Here is a 23,727-nt window from a genome sequence, read left to right as displayed (position 1 = left end):
GTGGCTGTTTTTAATTGTTTGGGCTATAGTACAGTCGGCCCCTTAGTTCCAGTAAAGGGTAGTATACAATGACATTCTAGACAATTCTGTGCTTCCAACTTTGTGGCAACAGTTTGGGGTAGGCCCATTCCTGTTTCAGCATGACAATGCCCCTGTGCACAAAGCGAGGTCCATACAGAAATGGTTTGTTGAGATCGGCGTGGAAGAACTTGACTGGCCTGCACAGAGTTCTGACCTCAACTCCATCAAACACCTTTTCGATGAATTTGAATGCCGACCAGCGAGCCAGGCCTAATCGCCCAACATCACTAATGCTCTTGTGGCTGAATGGAAGAATGTCCCCACAGTAATGTTCCAACATCTAGTGGAAAGCCTTCCCAGAATAGTGGAGGCTGTTATAGCATCAAAGGGGGGACCAATTCAATATTAATGCCCATGATTTTGCAATGAGATGTTCGATGAGCAGGTGTCCACATACTTTTGGTCATGTAGTGTATAGTTGTTAAGAATCACATGGGGTACAACGTCTATTGTAGCTCTTAAAGGGGCAGTAGCCTAACTTAGGTGTACCATTTTCAATTGCAGCATTATTTGTTATGCAGTTATTCTATTGCAATTTCTCTGTTACCAATCAAATGTACATATTAATAGTATCTTCTGATTGCAATTATTAAGTCTCAGATCTGAACTACATGCAATCTATTAGCTTCCACAATGTAAGTAGGAATATTGAGCTGTATGCCAACACATTCTTATTGAATGGTTTGTCCTACACCTTGTAAAAACACAGAGTTCATGTTTGAAAATATATATATTTTTTAACTAGGCAAGTCAGTTAAGAACAAATTCTTATATTCAATGAGGGAATAGGAACAGTGAGTTAACTGCCTCGTTCAGGGGCAGAACGACCGCTTTTTACCTTGTCAGCTGGGGGTTTCAATCTTGCAACCATTCAGTTACTAGTCCAACACTCTAACCACTAGGCTACCTGCCACCCCTCTTGGTTCCTTTCTAAACATAACAATGTGAATGCAAAGAGGACTCGGACCACAAAATAGTTGGAAGTGAACTGGCAAAAGAGTTTAGTCCTCATTCAAAGGCCAGGGCAGTGTGAATACAAAGACAACTGAATTATTTTGTTTGTTTTTTTACCCCAGAGTTCACTTTAAAGAAGTTGGCGGGCCACGGCCTGGCTTTGCATTGCTACCTCACTTTATTGGATCGAGCTGCTTCCTATTGTGTAGCGGCGGCTCCTCTTCCTTGCTATCATCATTTAGCCGCCAGCAATCTCATCAGCTTGAGTGTATCAATGGGTGTCCGTGACTGTGTCCTCAGGTGGCTGTCGTTTGGAGGCTGAGCGAGCTTGTTAATAAAGGGACATAATATTGAAAAATCATAGTTTCATATGCTGTTTCCTCCCAGTGCTTGAATTGTGACGGTTAACACTGGTACAAAATACCAGCAACTCAAATGTTACATTTTTTTGAGAACCACAACCTTTTTCGGCACTAAAATATGAAAGTTATGATTCCTCCATTTGGTACAGGCCACAGTGGAGAGTTGACGTTCTTGTAGTTAGCATGTCGTCTGGAAACATTTCACTGGGGAGACCCACAGTAGTGTCAACGTAGAGGGATCAGAGCCCCAACAGCGGATCTAAAGTGATCCGTCTTATCTGAAGGGGATGGACAGCGACAGCCAGAGAATTTTATTAGTCTCTCCCTCCACCGGTCTGCTTTGTGTAGACGGCAAACCACATCAACTGGCCTGTTGTCAGAGGTAACAAATAATTTTGTAACCAAAAGAGAAGTGAGGAAAAGATTGCCACCAAGGTTAAATAAAATGTTAAAAAATAAAACAATTGTGGGTAAGAGGCGTTTACAACAAGCTGACAAATATCCTGTAGTTTGGTGGCTTTGTTCATTTTCCTGTTTCCTGTCTTGTGAATGTGGGGCCTGTTATTGGTGGGAGGGACGGCTGGCTGCCAAAGCCTGTCCGGACCCTGTCAGAGTGATATTTTAAATTCTTCACATTTTGGGAATTGAGCTCCTTTATCCGACATGTAATGGCCATTTGGTCACTTGACAGGCGTATGAGAGGGTAGAAGTTCACTCCAACGCTTGATTCCCATATGCCCCCTATGAAAGTTCACGACACTTGCTTTGTGGCTAAAGGAAGGATGTGGAAGCTGTTCGACTGCGAGAAATGAATTGTTTTGTCATTTTGAGGGTGGGTGACACGCGCCTGACAGAAGCTGCAAAGCCAGCAGGCCCAGATAATTGAAACACTTGCCTGCATTGGAGGAATGCGAGGGCCCTTGCAGTTTGTCTGTGTGGCATATGTTCATACAGTGTTGATGTACATTTATGATCTTCGCTGGGTACTGAATACAGCTTGTGGTAATGAATACCAGCTTATAATGAGACCATTCCCACATCTTGTCAGGCATTTCCCTGCTGTGGTATCATGTAGCTCATTGATTGCAGGAGGTTGCTTCAGATCAGACTCGGTAATAGGCAGCTGTCTGGAACCCGAAGACAAAAAAATGGACCGTTAGATTGTCGGGGGAACACTTTATGACATTGACCATAAACATTTATCTGTTGACCAAATAAGTCAAGTTTGTCCTATACTTTCACAGTTATTTGTACTAGAGCAAGCAATGTCAAGGAGAATACTCATTTGTCATGACCACATACTTTTACCACAGCTGCTATTACTTTAACCTTTACCTCAGGGATTGTCCCACGTTTTGCTGAGTGTCTAGCTAACATAATTATTCGGCAACACTGCAGGGTCTACATGAGCTCATTTGATTCCTCTTTTACTGCTTTGCTGCCACAAGTCATCCCCATCACTTCCGAGCCATCTGTAACAGGGGGCTTTTAAAACCTCTATTTGCTATCTCTCAGACAGAGGAAAAAGGGAGTAGCCGAGCAGCTAATGAAGCAGTAATTATGTTCAATGTGCAAGTGGTATTAAACTCATACAGTATAAATGACTAGCATGTTCTTATCCATTTCATCCTCTGCCCTGAGCAGCAAAACAGGGAGATAAAATGATCTAGCTGGATAGGTAGCATGTCAACAGTAAGGTGACCTGTGGAAATTGTGCGGTGTGTATCTTCCATCTACACTTACAATGTAACAAGCTTCAGTCCATTCATATGGTAGCTATATATTTTGTAGAGAGGGGCGTGGTGACACAAGATCTGTAGCCTCTCAAAACTTCTGGTTTTCCCAGTAAATTATCAAACTTGGAAATGTGCTTCACACAGCGTTGAGTGGATTGCATGATATTGGAGATCCATTTTAGCAACCCCCAACTCTCTCTCTCTCTCTCTCTCTCTCTCTCTCTCTCTCTCTCTCTCTCTCTCTCTCTCTCTCTCTCTCTCTCTCTCTCTCTCTCTCTCTCTCTCTCTCTCTCTCTCTCTCTCTCTCTCACACACACACACAATCTTTCACCCTCACTGGCCTGGGAGATCCAGCTGATCTTTAAGTTGCTGTATGTGCTCAAAGAGAACTAGCAACCTGCTAAACTTCAAGTGATTTGCCTTGGATGGCACATCGCTCTCTCAGTGGGCTACCGCCATTTCCTCCAGGTCGTCTCCTGGGGACACCCTGCACCTGCATGCACCTCTGCCAAAAGCTGTATGTGTGTGTGACTCTGCTGATTTGTGCTCAATCACTGCTTTTTATTTGTGTGCCTTGCTGAGTTATTGAAAGATTTTTATTGTGTGTGTGTGTGCGTGCACGTGCGCGTGCGCTTATATGTGCGTGAATGCATCAGTCCGTGAGCTTGCACGTTTTGTTGCTTGCTTCATTGCACGTGTGTGTGCATGTTTGCGGATCTATCCATTGCTATATGGCTACCTGCCCAAACTCTATTGCTGTTCTATTTCGGCTAGAGCAGGGACGACAGAGTTAAGTTATACCGTCTGTCAGTGAGTGTTTTGATGAATAATAGAAGTGTCTTAGTGCTGTGGTGAATGAGAAATGTGTTTGGGTCAGTGTTGCTGTGCTGAGGGTGAGGTGTGTTTGCTGTCAGTAGCTGTACTGACGGCACTGTTTGTGCCAGTGCTATTCCGGCGCTAGTCTGAAGTTCTGGGGAGGCTGCTTTCAGCACAGACTCTCTGCTTTGAGACACATTGCCGCATATTCAGACGTGTGTGTGTGTGTGTGTGTGTGTGTGTGTGTGTGTGTGTGTGTGTGTGTGTGTGTGTGTGTGTGTGTGTGTGTGTGTGTGTGTGTGTGTGTGTGTGTGTGTGTGTGTGTGTGTGTGTGTGTGTGTGTGTGTGTGTGTGTGTGTGTGTGTGTGTGTGTGTGTGTGTGTGTGTGTGTAGTGAGGGGTTAGGTGTGTGTTGGGGGAAGAGGTGTGAAATTGAACAGATGTTTCCCCTCCACCAGCTGACATCCACTCCCATCCTCCCATTACATCATAATGCTTAGCTACTGCTGTGGTTTCATGGGCCAGCAACTGCAGGCAGGAAGTTATGGGAGTCTGTTGGAGTCCTGTGGGGCTCGCTCCTGGTGTTCTGGACTTCATTTATTTGTGTAATTAAACCAGCAAAGCGTCGAGCGCTCCACAGAACCAAAGTCTCTCTGCGGTATGAGGTAGGATCTCATTTCGATGAAAGAAAGAAACACATTTTGATCTTGAGTGCCACTTTTTATGGAGAGTGCTACTGCACTGCATTTTTGTTTTCATTAATGTCAGTTTGGAAAATCATCAAAGGTGATTTTCTTCTTGCTCTCTTCTTCCCGGGTCTTTTTCATCCCACCCCAAATGCCTTTCTCTCCAGCATGTCACCTGTGTGCTTTTGTTTGTTATTCAGGACTTCCGGGGAAACTCTACTTTCAAAGCTGAGGTTTAGACACTTTTGTTTTTTGTCTCTCACTGTCAGCCTGCTAAGGATAGTTCACTCATTTGAATCCTCGTGAATAGATACCAAAGTCACATTCTTCTCGCTCTTATTGCTTCTGTAGCTCATATGAAAGGGTGCCTGTGACCACCTGCCATCCTCTCAACTGTCAATAAAGGAAGAGGAACACTCAAATCCCTAATGAGATTACAATGGGCAGATGCCAGCTCCTAGGAAGCTGGGCTGGATTGATATGGACGAGCTACAGAGGCAAGAACTTTGTTGCCCGTCCTCTGTGGTTGTCGATGTGACCATGACCAGAGTACGATACTGCACTGTAAACAGAGAGCCATACCAGAACACAGCCGAACCACACAGTGATTATAATATTTAATAGTGTTCAACAGGAAAGCCGTCCTCAGGGAGGGGGGGGGGGGGGGGGGATTGGTGTGCAAACATGTTTTGAATGTGCCTGTCTCTCTCATTGTGAAGCTGAGCAGCTCCCCACACAGGGGTGCCTTGTCTGGCCTCACAACACCCAGTTGCACTGGAGCTAATTCAACATTTAACTGACTGCTGTTTTCCCCCCTATCACTGGGAGGAGGCCGCTCATTGCCAACACGAAAGATTATCAAGACGTGTTCCTTCTCCTTGCATTTGGTGAGCGGCGGGCTGCCATACCCAAAGCAGAGGATGCTAATGCTAATTGTGAGTCATCTGCAGTTCTCATTTGCACCAGCCCCCGAGGACATGTGAGAGATTGGCCCTGGAAAAGCGTCTCCCCTTGTCATCCCTGCGCAGAGTGATAACACTTCAGCCCCATTTCTCACCAGCCTCTTTTCACTGGCAAACATTAAGTTGTTTTACCTGCAGCGTCGTTTTTTTCTCTGCAGTGGAAGAGAAATGATACACAGCCCGCGACAAAATGAAAGGCATCTCTCACGCCCCGTGACTGACAGCAACAAACCCATTTAAATGCATTGAAAGTATGCACAGCGATTGTGGTCGCTTCGAATCCATTGGTTTCTTTCTCCACGTAGGAGTTACCGCGTCGGATACACAAAGAGAGCCAGTGTTTTGAACCAACAGGATTTCATGCTTGGAAGCTGGTCGCCTTCTCTGTTAATGCTTTAATCTGTGCAAAATAACAAAATAAAATCCCGCTGTCTTCCTGCATTGTTTGCTTTAAAAGTGGCAGCAAACAACAAACCTCGGATGCAGTTCAAGTACAGTCTGGCCAGAAGGATGTTGGGGGGGGGGGGGGGTTCAAATTCAGAAAAAGCTTCTGAGTTATTTATGTTGTTGTCTGAGTGGGTGGGATTCTTCTATTTTAACAGTGGCTTCCCCTTAAGTCAAATCTAATGTGGATTTTGGATGGCCCGTGGTGAGGGAAGACATAGATAGCACTGCTGTGTTTTCAGAGTCCAGAGGGTACATCTGTACGATAATAACAACCATGAGGAGGGAGAGGAAGGGATTCACTCACTACGGTAAGTCGCTCTGGATAAGAGCGTCTGGCAAATTACTCAAATGGAAATGGAAGGATGAGTCAAGAAGACAAGATGGCTTTATCAAGCCAACAGAGAACATTAAGCTTTATCGTGAGACATCTGGGGCTGTTAAAGAATGTAACGTACATACATTAAGTAAATTAACTTTGAGGCCAGTCTGGGCTATGAACAATGTGTTAACAACCCTAGTTATAAGTGTTTGGATGGTAGCTTCTCAGTGATAATGAATATTAGATGTGCCCATCTTCGCCAGTCATGTTTTCAGTCAGTCGTCCAGCCTGTACTGCAGGTGATTGTACTTCTACTTTGTGATTGGCTCAGAGCATTTAACTTGATTAATCAACACTTTAGCCTAAACTCAGTGGCAGTGGTGATGAAAATACTGTAACCTTTAGAAGGTTCCTAAGCACCCAGACTCAGAAGCACCTAGCAATCCACAAGGTAGTGGCAAGACAGTATTACCAGATTGAGACACGCATACCAGAATAGACCAGAATCATTTGCTATATTGGTCTGTAATTACATTTGAAGTGTCATAATTTCATATTAGTCATAGCTCATACATGTAGTATGAGAAGTAGAGGAATGAGCTGTTTTATATCAGCTCTGTAAACTGTGGTTGCCAGGTGTGAATGAGGGAGTCTTGCGGCTAAATATAACTGTCAACGCCGTGTGTATAGGTGGCAGGGAAGTCAGGCGCAGGAGAGTCAAAATAGAGTGTAAGCGGAGTCTTTTAATAAATGTCCACGGAACATGCTCCATAACACTAAAACGTACAGACATGAAAAAAAAACATGGGCACGAGGACCCGTCACGCACCAACACAACAAATAAACAACACTGACAATAAAACAATCTCTGACAAAGACATGAGGGGAAACAGAGGGTTAAATACACAACAGGTAATGAATGGGATTGAAAACAGGTGTGTGGGAAGACAAGACAAAACCAATGGAAAATGAAAAATGGATCAATGATCTAGAAGACCAATGACGTCGAACGCCGAGCACCGCCCGAACAAGGAGAGGCAACGACTTCGGCCGAAGTCGTGACAATAACACAATTACAGTTAGACATTTTAGTTCTACTTGTTGGAAAAACACTAAATAAGCAAGTATAGGGCAACCATCACATTTGTATGTAAATAATTCTCCCTCTGTCTTTGTCACGAGATTAGTGACAACCCCATAGCTCTGGGAAGCTTCTAGGAAGTGTCCTTGGGCACGCCTGGGGCCCTTTCATTCATTCTGGAGACCTACACCACTTAATTCCTCTCGTACATGCTGAATGACATCAGTGTAAACATGCTTGCTTCTCCGCCCGCATCTTGCAAGGCAAAGGGATGCCTTTTGAACTCAGAGATGCGGAGATGAGCCTCAACGTGATAAAAACCTGATGAGTTTTGTGTTTTTCTTTGCCATTTGATTTGTGGCCAAGGAATATGGCATGCAAATCCTTGTGAATGACATCATGGCACTGTAGAACATTCATATTATCACCTTAATTGGGAGTTTTCACAAAATGTTCTAAGATAATTAGATTGTAAATGTAATGTTATTGACAAAGCCACACCTATTTCTTGTATTTCCTTTCCTCACTAAAATATCTTGTTTCGCAAACTTACACCAAATCATCGCTTGCTGAATTATCATTTTCCAAGCCATTCCCTATCCAACTCCTGCATGAGGGCCACAAAAAGGGCAGCAGGTGGTTAGACTGTTGGGCCAATATCCGAAAGGTCGCTGATTGGAATACCTGAGCCGACAAGGTGGAAAATCTGCCGGTGTGCCCTTGAGCAAGGCACTGAATCCTAATTTGCTCTGGAGGCACTGTACTACTATGGAGGTGCTGTACTACTATGGAGGCGCAGTACTACTATGGAGGTGCTGTACTACTATGGAGGTGCTGTACTACTATGGAGGTGCTGTACTACTATGGAGGTGCTGTACTACTATGGAGGCACAGTACTACTATGGAGGCGTTGTACTACTATGGAGGCGCTGTACTACTATGGAGGTGCTGTACTACTATGAGGCGCTGTACTACTATGGAGTTGCTGTTCTACTATGGAGGTGCTGTACTACTATGGAGGTGCTGTACTACTATGGAGGTGCTGTACTACTATGGAGGTGCTGTACTACTATGGAGGCGCTGTACTACTATGGAGGTGCTGTACTACTATGGCTGACCCTGTAAAACAACACAATTCGCTGCACCTATCCGGTGTATGTGACATTTTTGGGGTGTATCTCTCTCAGGCTTTCCACCTGGCAAACGGTCTCCACGATGGCTTTATCAAACATGGCTACGCCGCTGCATGCTTCATTAGCTTGTGGCCTAAATGCTGAAGCCATCCAGCTGCCACCACGATCCAGGCTAGTAGGCTGGGTAATCAGCTCTGGACGCTCTGCCTCGCCTTAGAGGACGCAGCCACTCGCTGCCTGGCGCCTCATAAACAACAGTCTCCCATTAATAATGTAGCAAGAGAGAAGGGCTGACAGAAACCTTTGCAGCCTCTCAAACTAGTTCAAACGCAAGCGCCGGCAACACGGGGAATAGGTGCCGGTGTCAGTCACCTCAGAGAAGGCTCACTGGGATAATTGCTAGCCTCTCCTCCTCTCTCCTGGTAGAAAACATTGCTATTTGTAATTACTTTGGAAACAAGTAAAGTTAAAGGGGGGGTGGCGAGGCCTCCCCCTGGAGGATTAGGTGTCGCGTTGATAAGTCCAATTCCCACTGTTCTTAGTGAGAAGATTGGGCTGATCAGCTCAGTGCCTGAGATCCCTGCTACTGACTTCAATGCACCTTGCCAGGGGTCTCCATTCAAAGCCCCGGCACCGAAACGCAAACTGACATCTAAAGTAACCCTTCATCGATTTAGGCACAGCACCTCGAAAATAATGGATTCTTATATCTCTTAGATACTGATCGGCGAGTGGCAACTTTGGGCTGTATTGATGTTGGAAATGGGGCTATATTTATTCATAGTTTTCTTATCACCTAAAGTGAATGGGGGAACAAGGCAGAGGTACAGAGGTACTTACCAGTGGCAGTTTAAGGATGAGAATCTAGGCTCATAGACATGCTGCTTTGAAATGTAGTCAGCAGCAATGAAGAGATCTAATATTCCAGCCAGGACTGAACTGATCCCAGGACTGCTGACCGTAGCTGCCAGAGGAGTCAACAGGGGGCGGGTTCCAAATGAGAGGTGATTTGTCATATTTAGATCATTGTTACTCTCCACCCCACCACACAGCCTCCAGGTTCTCAGCTGCACCTGGAATATGAATCATTATGGCCCACTGGTTGTTAACTTTTTTGGAGATCAGTTCAACATGACTGTTTGCATATTTCGCAGAAGTCGGGCATTTTCCATAGGAGATCCAGACTAATTTTCAAAATAAAATTTTGACCATAAGGGGGTTAACATAATATCAGAATTCTTAAACACGGTATCGCCCATTAATTTTGGCAGGGAGTTATGTCCGTTTTGCTGTGTGTACAGTGTGCCAGCTATTATTGTCCATTCTTAATATTAGATTCATCAAACGCTGCTTATCTCGCTCTGAAAAAGTAGAGAGAACAAAAGAGTTAGAAGTCACCGGTTCTAGGAGTTTCTAAAAGAACAATATTTTAACCTGTGAAGTCCTTGTCTCTCTGCCACAGTTTCCCCTCCTGTTGACACATAAAGCACGGTACTGTCATGGTGATTAACGGCTCTCTTTGCACTGGACTCGGCAGTAGAAGTGTTTTAAATTGCGCTCCCGAATCCATCATGGAGCTGTTTGAGAGTTCTCTGAACCCCAAGTTCACCTTCAAACTACTGTCCCTCACATCACCCTCCCACACTGTCCCTCAGAGGATCAGAACACACCCCCACAGCTGCTCCTGTACACACTGAAACCACCAGCACACACACGCTTGCTCTCTCACACACACACACACACACACACACACACACACACACACACACACACACACACACACACACACACACACACACACACACACACACACACACACACACACACACACACACACACACACACACACACACACACACACACACACACATGAACGAAGGAAAGCACACACGCGCACACACACACCATCAGAACGGTCACAGGTCCTACACACACAGTCCCTCTCATCACCAACCCATGTCATGACTATTACACAGTAATTTTTCGATCCCACTCTCACGTCTCCCACACACACACACACACACACACACACACACACACACACACACACACACACACACACACACACACACACACACACACACACACACACACACACACACACACACACACACACACACACACACACACACCAGCTCTCTAATACAATGTCTCTCAAATTACACAGGCTACACAAAGAACTGCCACTTACATGATTCACCAGACATGTGTATTTCAGAACTTTATATTGTATCTGTGCTGAGATATATTTTTCTGTCTACCACTAATGATTGAAAAAAAGTGAAATTAAGCAGAATCTTTGTGGTCAAACCTCAGGGGTATTGCAAACCAAAATAGCTAGATAAAATAAATGATCACATTGTCTACGGGGAGGGAAATTATAGATTGGTGCCATTGGCATCAAAACTGTGAAATAAAACACATGGAATCATGTAGTTACTAAAAAAGTGTTAAACAATTCAAAATAGATTTGAGATTCTTCAAAGTGGCCCCCCTTTGCCTTTTTTTATTTTAACTTTATTTAACCAGGCAAGTCAGTTAAGAACAAATTCTTATTTTCAATGACGGCCTAGGAACAGTGGGTTAACTGCCTGTTCAGGGGCAGAACGACAGATTTGTACCTTGTCAGCTCGGGGGTTTGAACTTGAAACTTCCGGTTACTAGTCCAACGCTCTAACCACTAGGCTACCCTAGTGGTTAGTGCCTTGATGATAGCTTTGTAAACTCTTGGTATTCTCTCAACCAGCTTTATGAGGAATGCTTTTCCAATAGTCTTGAAGGAGTTCCCACATATGCTGAGCACTTGTTGGCTGCTTTTCCTTCACTCTACGGTCCAACTCATCCCAAACCAACTCAATTGGATTGAGGTCGGATGATTGTGGAGGCCAGGTCATCTGATGCAGCATCCATCACTCTCCTTTTTGGTCAAATAGCCCTTACACATCCTGGAGGTGTGTGCTGGGTCATTGTCCTGTTGAGAAACAAATGATAGTCCCACTAAGCACAAACCAGATGGGATGGTGTATCGCTTCAGAATGCTGTGATAGCTATAATGGTTTAGTGTGCCTTGAATTCTAAATAAATCAGTCAGTGTCACCAGCAAAGCACCATCACACCTCTTCCTCCATGCAGAGATCATACATTCACCTACTCTGCGTCTCACAAAGACACAGCGGTTGGAACCAAAACATCTCTAATTTGGATTCATCAGACCAAAGGACAGATTTTCACCGGTCTAATGTCCATTGCTCATGTTGCTTAGCCCAAGCAAGTCTCTTCTTATTATTTGTGTCCTTTAGTAGTGGTTTCTTTGCAGCAATGAAGGCCTGATTGATGCAGTCTCTGAACAGTTGATGTTGAAATGTGTCTGTTACTTGAACTCTGTGAAGTATTTATTTGTGCTGCAATTTCTGAGGCTGGTAACTCTAATGAACGTATCCTCTGCAGCAGAGGTAACTCTGGGTCTTCCTTTCTTGTGGCGATCTTCATGAGAGCCATTTTCCTCATAGCGCTTGATGGGTTTTTGCGACTGCACTTGAAGAAACTTCCAAAGTTCTTGACATTTTCCGCATGGACTGACCTTCATGTCTTAAAGTAATGATGGACTGTTGTTTCTCTTTGCTTATTTGAGCTGTTCTTGCCATAATATGGTCTTGGTTTTTTACCAAATAGGGCTATCTTCTGTGTACCACCCCTACAACACAACTGATTGACTCAAACGCATTACAGTTTTTTTACAGTCACTTTGGCACTAATTTCAGAACATAGTGGTCATTCTTCAAAACTCTAGACACAAATACAGGCTGTCCAATGTTCAAAACATTGCATTATTGCCAGTTTGCCCGTGGTAAGATTGTTGATGACACACATGGTGATTCCAGCATCTTAGAAACAGCTGGGCCCTCCTGGGATTTAAACGCACTACAATCTCTAGAGTTTACAGAGAATGGTGCGATAAACAAAACACATTCAGTGAGCTGCATTTCTGTGGGCAAAAACACCTTGTTAATGAGAGCGGTCAGAGGAGAATGTCCAGACTCATTCAAGCTAACAGAAAGGCCACAAATGCTCAAATAACAGCTGTTTAAAACAGTGGTGTGCAGAAGGGCATCTCTTACTGTAACGTACAACACCATGAATAATTCAGGCTGTTGTGGAGGCAAAAGGGGGTACTCGGTAGGTGTACCTAATAAAGTGGCCAGTGAGTGTACAATAATGTCAAATCTGAAAACATGGTCTGGAAAAGTGGTACATGGGACCATGGAAACAGTGTCTGATAAAGAATGATCATGAAATAGAATATATTCCAATTGGTTCATGTTCCACGGTAATTGGTGTCAGTGGATCTCATTATCCTGAAACTTTCATGATCTAAACATGGAATATTGTTTGTCAGTTTCCATAAAACTATGCATTAAGAGTAATGCAACAGTACCTTATCCTTTTGAGCAGTTGTATCAATTGATAGTTAGATCATTGTAATGAAATGAATAGACAGTCATCTCAAATGTAATTTGTGAATTGCATTTTGAAATGGTAATACTTTGATGTTAAGTTCTGTTATTTTGAACAGGTGATTTTAGTTCAATGAACTGATATTAGCTTTATGTGTATTGTATCCAAGCAATTGGAAAAATGTGCATTTTGATCATCGGTTGTGAGTTTTGTGTCTAGAGTTTTGAAAAATGACATCAAGGTTCCGAAATTAGTGCCAAAGTGATTGTAATAAACTGTAAGAAGGAAAGAAATTCCAAAAAAGTACTTTTAACAAGGCACACCTGCTAATTGAAATGCCTTCCAGGTGACTAGCTTATGAAGCTGGTTGAGATAATGCCAAGAGTGTGCAAAGCTGTCCTCAAGGCAAAGGGTGGCTACTTTGAAGAATCTCAAATATAATATATGTTTAACACTTTCTTGGTTACTACATATGGATTCCATGTGTTATTTCATAGTTTTGATATCTTCACTATTATTCTACAATGTAGAACATACTAAAATGAAAGAATGTGTAGGTGTGTCCAAACTTACTGATTTACAAATGTTTCAGGGTTTTCACACTCTGCACTTTAGATACCTTTAAAAGGTGAGGACCTTAATGGGTTATGAAAGAAGAATTCACTACAAAACCGTTCTGAGATCTGGGATGGGAAAACATTGATGCTCAATATTTCAGAAGTGTGCTTTGCGCAGATAGGTCACGAGTGTAAACGAGGCCTACTTCTATCATAATAACAGACAATCCTTCAACTCATCAACCCAACACTGTCATATCTTGCAGATGTTGTCAATTCTTCATATTCTCAAACTGCATTTTCTGCTAACATGATTATTCCCCAATCTCAAATTCAGTGAAATTCCACTCTTGCGGGAGATCATACGTATGCTATTATTAATATACATTGGTTTTAAAAGTTGCTGTAAATGATCTTTCAGATATGGTTTAGACACATGTCTGATGCAACCTGTTACCGTATAAACAATCTCAACCTGTTCTGGATGTAAAAACAGTTACCCCAAAACACCAGCGGCCTGTCTCAATTGATAACTGTGTTTGTTCCGGTCCCGGTTCACCTTGTTGTTAATTCATGTGGTGTAATGGTGTCTGCCAGAAACCTCTTGGTTGTGTCTGTAATGTATGGTCCATGTCTACACCCCTCCACTCCAGAGCCAGAGCTATAGGGAGACAATAGTGGGCGAATCCTCATTCTTCCCCCTCCAAGTGCGTTTAGGTTTAAGGATTTTTTCCTGAGTGAACAAGGTTCTTATAAGAGGCGACAGGAGCATGTGGCCAGCGCAAAGCGATTACCAGTTTCCCCCGTCACTTTAAAGTGATATGCCGCATGTTCCACAGTCAATTCCCAGCTACCTGTGACAGCAAGAAATTGGCAACGCTGAGGCCCACAAAATGGGTTTTTCACTTGAAATGAGCGAGTGCTTCAACGCCAGCTGTCAACTGAAATAAAAATCAGCAACTTCAGAGTAATTTAAGTGGTTGCTCTCTCAGTAATCATCTGGGTGACTGGTAGGTTTGTCTCGAGGCAATCTGTTGTAGCGTGTTGGGTGGCATCTGTCCTGAGAAACTCACTTCCTCCTTGTCTAACTTGGAATATTTGCAGGAAGACAGATTTACACCCAGGAAAATTTTACTGCGAGCGTCGACACCTTTGTGATTAATTATCAGCCTGATAAAACTGCATTTATTCCGTTGTGTGTATTATTTTGTGGCAGCCATGCATTTCACGGCATTATTAATATTCCTTGTGCTTTCCACTCTTTCATAGTGAGAGGAAGCATGAATTCAAGCACGGAAAACCACTTTTTCTTGCAGTCACACATCAGGACCGTCTTGGCGTTATCTCATGGAACAGTGCCACACCACCCCTTCCGTTGCCCTCCTCAGACAGAAAGCAATTAATGGAATATCTGTAAGCTTGTATATACCGTGGCTGAAATAGTGTGGGTGTATAATGTACAGCCGGATGGATCATTCATTTTCCCAACCACGCTCATTATTTCTCCCAATCTATCCACCTTTCAGATATGGAGATGAGGCATTTTGAGGGATGCCAGAGGTGTCCTTTAAACATCGTCTGTAGAACACACTTTTATCCAGACCATAGCCAGGCTTTCGTGTACGACAAATTTAGCTCCGGCTTCTCCACTTTTTCATACCAGCCATCTTTCTTTGTTCACCTCAGTCTGTCAAGGCTGCGATGTGGGACTCACAGTAATGTCGTGCTTTACAAATAACCACTTTAACTGACCGTGTTTAGTTTTTTACGTACCTGACATATTGTTTCATGTTTTTTAGTTAAAGATAAAAAAAAACTGAAATGCTTTGAATATGGAAAGTGTATAATCATAGCACTTATAACTTAATCATAAAGTAACATCAATAACACAGGATGTAGAACTCTGCATAAACCATGTAACCATTAGGCTAAGGTACGCATGTTACATTAATTCATGCATGCACACACAATTATGGAGATATTGGGAGCACTATAACATTTAATGTATTAATAATTCTTTACTTATTAATCAAGGTAGCTCTCTGCCTTGGACCTATAGACCACTGCATTAACACAAATAAATAACACAACACTGTTGTCGGGCAGAACAGACTACTGTGTCTTGTTGCAATTGTCTACATAGGTAACAAACAATCCAACCTTGTACTGCATGTTTTACTGCTGGTGTCAAGACTGTGTACAGTAAGGACATTTATCACAAATGAAACTTAGTGGACCTTCAAACTTGAGAACTGTTGTACACTTCTCTTGGGCTTTGATTGGCTGGCTGAGAGGAGAGAGAAACCTTAGCCATTGTCCAGACTGGGAGGAGAATAGCCTTTTATTTCGATAACACTCGATGTGGGGTATTTCCACTTGTGGACCAAGATGAGGGACAGAATAAAACACCCACTTTAGTTGTTTTTTTTGACAGCAGACACAGACTGACCAAATAGCAACCCCAAGGTTGAAGGAAACGGTCGCTTTAGATATTAAAGGTGCACTATGGTGGAATCGCTCCGCCATTTCCTGGTTGTTAAAATTCTAATCGTTCGCCTAATTTCAGTTTACGTGACAAAACCACCGAGTATAGTGTAGGGAATCATTGTACAATCTAAACCGCTGTCAAATATATTTTCCATAACCCAAAATATTATATTTTCAGCTTTTTGAAGCTGGTGTACAAAACCAAAAGTAAAAGATGCAAGAACGAAGCTCAAGAATGGGAAGCATAGAAATAGCGCACACAGAACAGATCTACCGCTTCTTAGACGTGCTTTCAATGAGAATGACAGATCTATCACTAGTATGTCTGGGAATTGGGTTGGATCGCCCAAAAAGTTCCATAATACAGCTTTAAGATACATTTTTATCTTGCATAAGCCTATCAATTAATCTTGGAGTGTATTCATAAAAATCTCAGGTGCACCACACAACCTCTTCAGAGCGCTCAGAATGTGGAGCGATTGTAGATGCCAACCTCTCAACTTTCCAGACAAGTAATACTGTAAGTAAGCAATTTCAACAGTACCACTCATACCAAGACTTGAGTGGTCTTCTTATTCAAGATGACAGGTGCCTTGTCAAGTCTTGGTAATTAGAGGCCTCTGTGCCAGGGCAATCTAACCTTTAGCCCTCTCTCAAGGCCACAAGCAGCAGAGAGAGCGCTACTGCAAAGGCCTCATAGGGACCTGTGCTAATGGAGCCACAGCCAGTGTTATGTAGAGTGAATACTAATCATTCACAGTAGCATACTCCAATACCCTTGCTGTCCAGAAGCCTTACCTCCTGTGCTGTTACATTCTCTTCCTCAGAGTACAGTATTAACATGTCCTCAATTGTTTTTCCCTATGGATCCTACCGAGGGCGTTTTACAGCAAATTATTATTATTAGTCACTGTACTATAAGGATGCATCTCAAAATAATAATCTCCTAGTTGACTGATTATTCAGACAGTGATGTATGTGAACCAGGAGAGCAAGAAAAGGTGCATGATGGGGAAATGTTCCAATGTTTTGTGGCTATTTAAAGGCTTTGTTGTGGGAAAAATGCCCAAAGACAAAGGAGAGGGTCTCAATCTTTCCAGATGCATTTATGTCACAAGCACACAGCTTCTTCCTCTGGGGGCTGTTCTGAGTGAATCATGTTGAACAGAAAGCGCTAAGTGTTCTGGGAAAAAGTCATTCAAAGGAGGCACCAAAAGGTGAAAGGAGCATCCACAGGTAACCAGCAGCCTCCAATCTTGTTGTTCCTTCTTTCCTCTCCCCATTTCTCCCTTTTCTTCATTGTACAACATGTGTGTTCTGTTGCCACTGTGGGTTTTATTCACTTGTACAGTTAGTTATGTTTGTTGTATTTGTAGCATCTAGGATAGATTGATTTCCCGCAGGTTTCACCCTATGGGCTAGATTCGGATCCAGGGGGCATTGGGTCCCCCCCCTAATGATATCAATTCCTTTTAAGTCTATAAATAAAAGAAGACCTTTTCTCACCCTCATCATCTTTCTTTTAAATGCATCATTACACTCGGTGGATTTCATAAGCAACCTTCAAAAACATCACACTTTCCTTTTGAATCAAAGCAATTAATGTGACCCTCACAATAAACTCTGTCAACACCATTTTACAAGGATAACAACGATTTGTGTTTCAACCCACTTTGCTTAATTTAGTCTTTTGCGTCGATTCAACAGCATGTCAGTAGTTCCTAGCGTCTGTAATATTAACAGAATGTTCTCAATGGCAGACATGTGAAATGAATTAGTCGGTTGATTATTATGTACACTATACACAAACACGGCTAATTAATCACCTGGTTGTTTATGAACGTGTGAAATCATTAGTCTAAAGACGTTTTTATCTGGCATCCGTTGAGGTGCCGCCTGCTCTGTTCTTTTACCTACCAAGGGCTTTTCTATTCCTCCTCGTTTTTAAGCGAATGCACTGTTCCCTATAAGCCATGTCCTTGGAGAATACCGACCACCTTCCCGGAAATACACTTAACCTGCTCCCGAGAACGTATCTGGGGCGAGGAAATGCTGTAAGGGGAAAAGATATGACCTGGTTTTGCCTTTTTCCTCTGTGTGCCACGTGCAAACAGAAAGACTTGTTAAAGGAACAGCCCACCTCGCAAACTAAAGTAGAAAGGTAGTTAGCCCATGACCTGCCGACATAATTCTCCATTCTCTTAATCAAAACAGTGTTACGGGGGGTATGGTCAGGTTTATTGATTGCGAGAGAGAGAGCAGGTGTGATTATGTAAGTGAGCTGGTTGTTTTTTCAGTGTTTTTTGTATCCTGCCTGTAGAGCAGCTGGGCCTCCCAGCACCCCCTCACACCCCCTCAGCATGGTTCAGTTCTGCTGGGGGAAGTATGACGAGAGTACAGGGGGAGTAGCTGTCTGCCAGAGCGTGGCACCTCTCCCCTCTCATTAGAGTCTCCCACTCTGCATCTGCTGCCTGTACTGGGAGCTGTGGACTTCCCCCACAGCGAACCCTGCAGCATGGCCGCGGCCCAGCTCAGCTCAGCAGCACAGGCATCCGTCAAACCCACCAGACCCCTGTCATCCTGCCTGCTTCACCACCTGCCTGCTGCTCGCCAAAACAGGGGTTGCTTAGAGACAGGGAGGGAGGCAGGAGCCACATGCCTTCTAGGCCAGCAGCTTATTAGTTTGAACAGGAAAAAGGTTTGGCTGGCGCCCTGCATGCGGTGGCCAGGGAGCGTTGGGGGCCTGCGGAGGGTTTGTGAAGCGAGATGAGGAAACTACTGTTCTCCTGCTGTAGTTCTGCTCACCTGATGGGGAGTCCAGGGTGTTTCTGATTGGAGGGCAGATGGTTAGAACGGGTTCCTACTGGCTGATAAAGGCGTTGGGAAAAAGCTTTATTTAAGAGACATGTACAGTATCTCAGATGTCATGAAGTGATGTCATGGCTATTGGGTATTATTAGGGTTTGCCTGTGGAGGGTGCAGTTTGTTTTGGAATGGGTTATATTCCAGAAAAGCGTCTCAGAGTAGCAGTGTTGGTCTAGGATCAGGTCCCTTCTGACAAAACTGATCCTAGATCAGCAATCTTACTCTGAGACGCTTTACAAATACGGGCCGTTATTAAGATGGTGACCCTCCCCGATTGCTGATAAGCCACCTCTCCTTCAATAGGGAAGGCCACAGTAGTGACTACTGCATGTGAGAATCCCTCAGGGTCATTGTGAAACAACTTCTGCTCCCCGACTAATTCACTTTCTGTTTTGAATACAACCGATATACTGTGTCGAGCGGCTGAGTTTTCAATTTGCATTTCCGGCGTATGTCTGCCATGTTATATTATGCATGATATCCATTCTCATCGATTCAGACGTCCCCTTACATTTATTCATTAAGCAGGCGCTCCAACACACAGTCGTAGACGTCATACCTATACACGGCGTAATGCTCTGACAGCATGCAACAAGCCGAGGTAAACAAGAGGATACTGATGTCCTTTTGAATCAAGAGGAGAACCATCACTGTTCACCTACGTATAGCTGTGGTCCTCTGTAGCTCATTTGGTAGAGCATGGTGCTCTACCAACTGAGGATAGTGGGTTTGATTCCTGGGGCCACCCATATGAAAGAATGTATGCACGCGTGACTAAGTCTCTTTGGATAAAAACATTTGCTTCATGGCATATATTATACAGTTATCAGAAGAGAGAGCGAAGCAGGAAGAACTAGAGAGATAGGAACGAGCTTAAAGGGATATTGTCAGATCTACTTCCCCAGAGTCAGATGAACTTGTGCGTGTAGTTTGAAGAAGGTTGCTAACTAACGCTTGCCCAGTTGCTAACTAGCGTTAGAGCAATGACTGGAAGTCTCTGGGTATCTGCTAGCATGTTCTCAGCTATCCCTCAGAGATGCCTCAGATTAGGAGGAGTAATTTTCATTCCAATAATTAATCTTTTCAATCAATAATTTCACGCGGTTCTGGCGCATAATTCTTTTCAAATCGACCTGATTCGTAACTTGGTTCATTTCCTCTCTCTTTTCTCCTTCCAGGTGTTACGTGGATGATAAGGTGTCCAAAGTTGCCTGGCTCAACCGATCCAACATCATCTTCGCTGGGGAGGACAAGTGGTCGCTGGACCCGCGTGTGGACCTGGTGAACAAGGGCCAGCTGGAGTACAGCCTTCGCATCCAGAAAGTGGATGTGTACGACGAGGGCTCCTACACATGCTCCATCCAGACCAAACAGCAGTCCAAGACCTCTAATGTCCATCTCATTGTCCAAGGTAGGCACTAGCACAATTAACCAATCAATCAACCAACCAACCAACCAACCAATCAATCAACCAATCAATCCAAAAAGTGTATTTTACAGTAAAAGTTTACAGTAACCTGGCCATTGTTAGGTTCGGAATAAACTGAGTAAAAACTGAGTAAAAACTGAAACGGACGACTCGAAAAAGCTTTAACCAAGTTTACTCACTGTGTCATACAGCTGCAAAGACAACATACAAGCCACACAAGTCCATATTTCTACCTTCAGGCCCCTGTGGCCCCCCTCCCAGCAGTGTCTTCTCTTTTCATCTGTCCACATCCCTCATGGTCCTGGTTCCTCAGAAACGGGTCTACCTTATCAAGAACTGAAATTAGACTGTCGCCCGTTGCCTCCCTCCTTAGGAACATTCATATTCAACAGTAACATGTCTGAACAGAAATGACCTTTCCCCTTTTCTCACTCAGTAACTTTCCATATCACTAAGTGACTTTCCACCCAACTAGTTCCTCTTGACCCTTTCTTGACCCCTAACATGTGCATTCCTTATGCATGTAAAGTAATCAATACGTTCTAGTATGGTAACCATGTACATGGCTGCTTGTCTTAAGACTGACAGCCCACCATTGTCCTCCATCAACCAGCAGCCCACCTATAGGTCTCTGTAATCTCATTGTCTTCCATATTATCTGGACAGCTGACAGGGAGTTCTCTTTAGCTGTCAAGAACTCCTTATCAACTGTCCACACAGTATGGAAGACAAGGAGATGTCTGTCTGCCCGGCAGAATGTAGATCTGAGGCCCTCACTGTGAGGTCTTGTTTCTTGCCGTTTCCCCTGAAGCAATTTCCAGTAGTTCTTTATCTTCATCTTGGTACACTTGCGCTGCACATCAAAGCTGAAGCTGAAATTCAAGTTAACCCATTGACGTTGATTAGTATGTGCTATAATGTGTTTGTTTGTGCAATAATTATGTCTATTTTTTGTCTAACATCCCCATTGATTGCAGCACCACCCCCTATTGGAAATTCATCTCAGACAAATAGTGATTAGGGATGGAAAAGATCCTAAAATAGCATTTTACCACACAAAAGCTACAGGAGAACGCCATCACATAGCGGTGAACTTACGATTCATAGCACTAAAAGTTCAATACGTGAATTGATGCTTGTGCCGTGTTCTAAGTGGATCTGTCCCAGCAAATTCTTCCCTGTTACCAGAATCCCATTGGGTTCCATTAGACACTGCTTGATCATTGGTATTTCTCATATAGTCTTCCTGTGTTTCCATTTATCTGCACATATTTCATGACTTTGACATTTAGAGCTAAACATTGATTCTACATTGTATTTCATCCTTCTTTACTTTTTTCTCTCCAATAGTCCTACTGTAGACTTCAACTGTTATGTGGATATGGGCTGACATTAGCCTTGTCCCAGATCTGTTTATGCTGTCTTGCCAACTCCTATGGTGATTTTTATAACAATGTGACAGCTTACTTCTTCCTATGTGAAGCATTTAATTAATTTCCTCTCCCCCCCATGATGAAACTATGGCTTCATATTGAAAGCCCATATCACATCCCACTGTGTTAGTAATAGTCGAATTTGGATTGGCTATAGGAGAAAGTCACACCGTCATCACATCATTCAATTATCCAACACCCATTTACTGCTGAATCCAACATTTTTTTTTGCACATAGCTTAAGGGGGAATGTCTGCCGGATGAAGTGGGTGTGGTTTCCCTTCCAATGACACAAACAAGAAAATCCAAAAGCTGAGTGAAAAAAAGTGGTTTGAAACGGCATGAACATTTCTCCAACTGCAGCAGCAACGCCGCCTCTGCCTGCTAGTTAGCTATCAGAGACCATGCTCATGGCACCGCGGCTGACACAATGTCTGCAACCAGGGACACCAGTGTAATTGGAAAACAAATGATCAGACAAAGTACATTTTCTGTGAATAATAAAGCCATGGACTTGCAGCACGCTTCTAGGCATCGGTGCTTTAAAGACAGGGTCATTGCACATGATATGAATCATACTATGGCGATTTTCCCAACCCTTTCGCTTTTGATTTTGAGGCAACCCGAGCGAGCCGTTGACGTGGAGCCATTGAAAATCTGTGTGACTCGGATACCCCGACACCATTGGTTGACTTTGGTGTTTGCTGAGCATATGACAGTGTGTCAAGAGCAATTGGTGCATTAGTGTATGCTGGTCATGTGCCAAATGTTTGAGACCATTGAAATCTGTCAATAAAATAGATCCCGTGATGCCTCCTATTGCAGCAGGCAGAGCAGTAATCTGTTTTTTTGTGCAGCAAACAGCACCGCTTTGTCAGCAGATTATTTTTTTATCAGAATTGATTTTGGTCACTTGTAAATTAATGTCAGCATTTTTCATTCTTTGTTAAGAAATCAAAATAATTTAAATTAGAGTGCCGAGCAGCAATGCGGGGTCTTAGCAGACAAGCACACAGATCCACCGTGCAGTGAGTAGAGATACTACCATAAACTCCTACTTGTTTACCGAATAAGTCCGATCCGAGATTTGAGCTACTTTGTGTTTGCTTTAGCATCGCCGTATGTATATCCGTCAGCAACCTCCACCTGGGTTTCCTCAGCTGTCTTTCAATGCATGAGGTTTGGCTATTTAGTTCATGATTAGGATGAAGTCCACATGCCACATTTTGAGTCAATCAAAGTGGCAGTTAATGAAAGGAATTTTTTCTTTCACCTTTATTTAACCAGGTAGGCCAGTTGAGAACAAGTTCTCATTTACAACTGCGACCGGAATTGATTGACATTCAATTTATTTGGTCCAATTTCGTGTTCATAGCGATAGATACGTGTAGTTTCATCTCAATCATCGTCATAGAGGATCTCCATAGTGATTCCTTTATCTCCGATCAATACAGAGGTGATCCACAATGGCTTTGTCCACATTTAGCCCTGAATCACAATGGTGTGGTATTTAACGGGGTGAACCGAGGCACTTACTAAGGAGATGGTGAAGGCAGCGTGTCACTCTAAAGAGCGGGTGGGGGGGTGGGGGGGGGTGTAAAGCAGTTCTACTTTGAAGTCTGCACAAGGAGGAGGAACTGACCTTTACCAATTATCATGGGACAGTCGGAACCTTTTACTGGTCCTTCAGGAAGCCATCTCCCCCACCCACCTTTCCTTGCTGAAAGGCTCCTTATTGCCAAGGCCATTGTCAGACATATTGTGTTACTAGTCTGTCTTTTTGGTGGCGGCTTTAACACTTCCGCTACCAAGTGGATCGGTGGCTGTTTCCCCGCCGCCAGTCCACCCCTCTGGAGAAGAATGGCTGTCTTCTCCTTGCCCATTATTTCAGCGACTGTATGGGAGGAAGAGATCGTGACACACTA

General features: G+C 43.5%; 1 protein-coding gene across 5 annotated transcripts in view; it reads left to right on the top strand.

The window, feature by feature from the left end:
- Positions 1-23,727, top strand: part of LOC123992957 (limbic system-associated membrane protein-like) — a 1,259,555-nt gene that overhangs the window by 1,188,346 nt on the left and 47,482 nt on the right. For 4 of the 5 annotated variants that reach the window (XM_046294626.1, XM_046294627.1, XM_046294625.1 and 1 more), the window contains one exon: positions 20,119-20,351. In XM_046294626.1, the coding sequence (XP_046150582.1) occupies positions 20,119-20,351 (233 nt within the window). Of the gene's footprint in view, positions 1-4,485; positions 4,614-20,118; positions 20,352-23,727 lie in introns of those variants that run through there. The other variant, XM_046294628.1, reaches the window with a different exon arrangement.

Source organism: Oncorhynchus gorbuscha, linkage group LG13 (assembly GCF_021184085.1).
Source record: "Oncorhynchus gorbuscha isolate QuinsamMale2020 ecotype Even-year linkage group LG13, OgorEven_v1.0, whole genome shotgun sequence".
NCBI lineage: Eukaryota > Metazoa > Chordata > Actinopteri > Salmoniformes > Salmonidae > Oncorhynchus > Oncorhynchus gorbuscha.
Note: the sequence above shows the minus strand (reverse complement) of the source record. Positions and strands in the feature narration are given on the sequence as shown.